At 42.4% G+C, this 1,843-nt stretch overlaps 1 protein-coding gene across 1 annotated transcript; it reads right to left on the reverse strand.

Moving 5' to 3' along the window:
• Window positions 1-845: 845 nt before the first annotated feature.
• Window positions 846-1,418, reverse strand: LOC139456904 (dynein heavy chain-like). Its single transcript, XM_071238397.1, has one exon. The coding sequence runs from the start codon at window positions 1,416-1,418 to the stop codon at window positions 846-848; it is 573 nt and encodes a 190-aa protein (XP_071094498.1).
• Window positions 1,419-1,843: the final 425 nt, after the last annotated feature.

Genomic DNA, 1,843 nt, shown 5'->3' on the forward strand with positions numbered 1-1,843 from the left:
AATCAAACCCATGTACCTGGTCTGACAAGCTAACACTTGAACCACAAGGCTACCCTACCTCCACTTTTTTATTGCTAATTAAATGGAGAGGAAACAGGGATAAGGAGAACAGATAATCCAGTACTAATTGTGTGACGGCAATCAAGGCCTTGTTTTAACACATGCAGGAATAAAGAGAGGGTTTAAGTGTTTCTAATTAACATGGGAGACAGATGTTGGTGCTCTATTCAATTATTGTTCTATGAGTCAGGTAGGGTTTCACATGTTGAATACAGACTTGACTCACTAAAAATGAATCATCCATTTGTGAACATACACATAGGAAATATCTCAGAATGGAAGAATTCCCCATGTTTCTGTACTGCAACTAGAAACACAACACACAGGACTATCCCTGCAAAGTCCGGCACCTCTGTCAACACTGGAGTCACAGGGGGAATCTCAATGAGGAAATATATCCGTCAAATACTAAATGTTTGCTTTCACACTGAGTCACAGATCAAGCAAATATCAATAATTTTTTCTTGTAGCTCACCTGATTTTGATAAAGATTGTTCAACTTGACAAGTCATAACAACTTGGGACATTCCTAAAATTCACACGATTGCTCAAAGGACTGGGTTGGGTTTTCTGTTTTTATAGTTTTTCATGTGCATGGCGAGTTGATGTGTGATTATAGCCCTGTGTGACGCAAGCCGCATACTGCCTGCACATTCACAAATTTAGTGATGAAAGAGCAGTCACAAGGGACACACCTCTGCAAGGCAGATTGTAGTGTAGCAGGCAAGTGGACCAGGATAACCTTTGTTGAGGTGACTCCTCATCTGTGTTTTGAAAATTGTGTGTTAACCAAAAAGTGAAAACACCTGCACACTGGGCCTAAACACATGAATACTGGGCCCAAACACATGAATACTGGGCCCAAACACATGAATACTGGGCCCAAACAGATGAATACTCAGCCCAAACACATGAATACTGGGCCCAAACACCTGCACACTGGGCCCAAACACATGAATACTGGGTCCAAATAGATGAATACTGGGCTCATACAGCTGAATACTGGGCCCAAACACCTGCATACTGGGCCCAAACACATGAATACTGGGCCCAAACACATGCATACCTGGCCCAAACACCTGCATACTGGGCCCAAACATCTGCATACTGGGCCCAAACACATGCATACTCAGCCCAAACACATGCATACTGGGCCCAAACATCTGCATACAGGGCCCAAACACCTGCATACTGGGCCCAAACACATGCATACTGGGCCCAAACATCTGCATACAGGTCCCAAACACCTGCATACTGGGCCCAAACACATGCATACTGGGCCCAAACACATGCATACTGAGCCCAAACAACTGCATACTGGGCCCAAACACATGCGTACTGGGCCCAAACACCTGCATACCTTCATGATAAAGGTGTAATACTGTTGACTAAAGTTCAGAGCCAGAGTTGCTCAAATAACATAGCAAACTATAGCAGCACAATTACTTGAACAAGATTTTATTTACTGTTCATTTTTTCTTTATTTTGATGGCCTACATAAATCTGACATGATCATGCTAACCGACCTTGTTTATGTCGCCCCTCTCAGACTCCCATTATTTCAAGCAGCATCCAGCAAATAAATGATGTAAAGGGAGCTTTACGGAGAGATATTAACCTATTAAGGAAGATGAATGTTGAGATTACTCCACAATATCCCCTGTTTTATCCCATCTGCACCCATTGTGTCATGTGATTCTACATCACAAAGGTATATAGCCCTTTTATTGTAAATAGTGTATAACACGTCTTGTGAAAACGAGCTGCAGTTATTGTAAGCAAT

The sequence above is a fragment of the Haliotis cracherodii genome, unplaced genomic scaffold (genome assembly GCF_022045235.1).
Source record: "Haliotis cracherodii isolate W230 unplaced genomic scaffold, xgHalCrac1.p SCAF_1, whole genome shotgun sequence".
Lineage (NCBI taxonomy): Eukaryota > Metazoa > Mollusca > Gastropoda > Lepetellida > Haliotidae > Haliotis > Haliotis cracherodii.

Coding starts and splice junctions, on each gene's coding strand:
- LOC139456904 (XM_071238397.1), bottom strand. CDS start 1,418: ATGCAGGTGTTTGGGCCCAGTACGCATGTGTTTGGGCCCAGTATGCAG.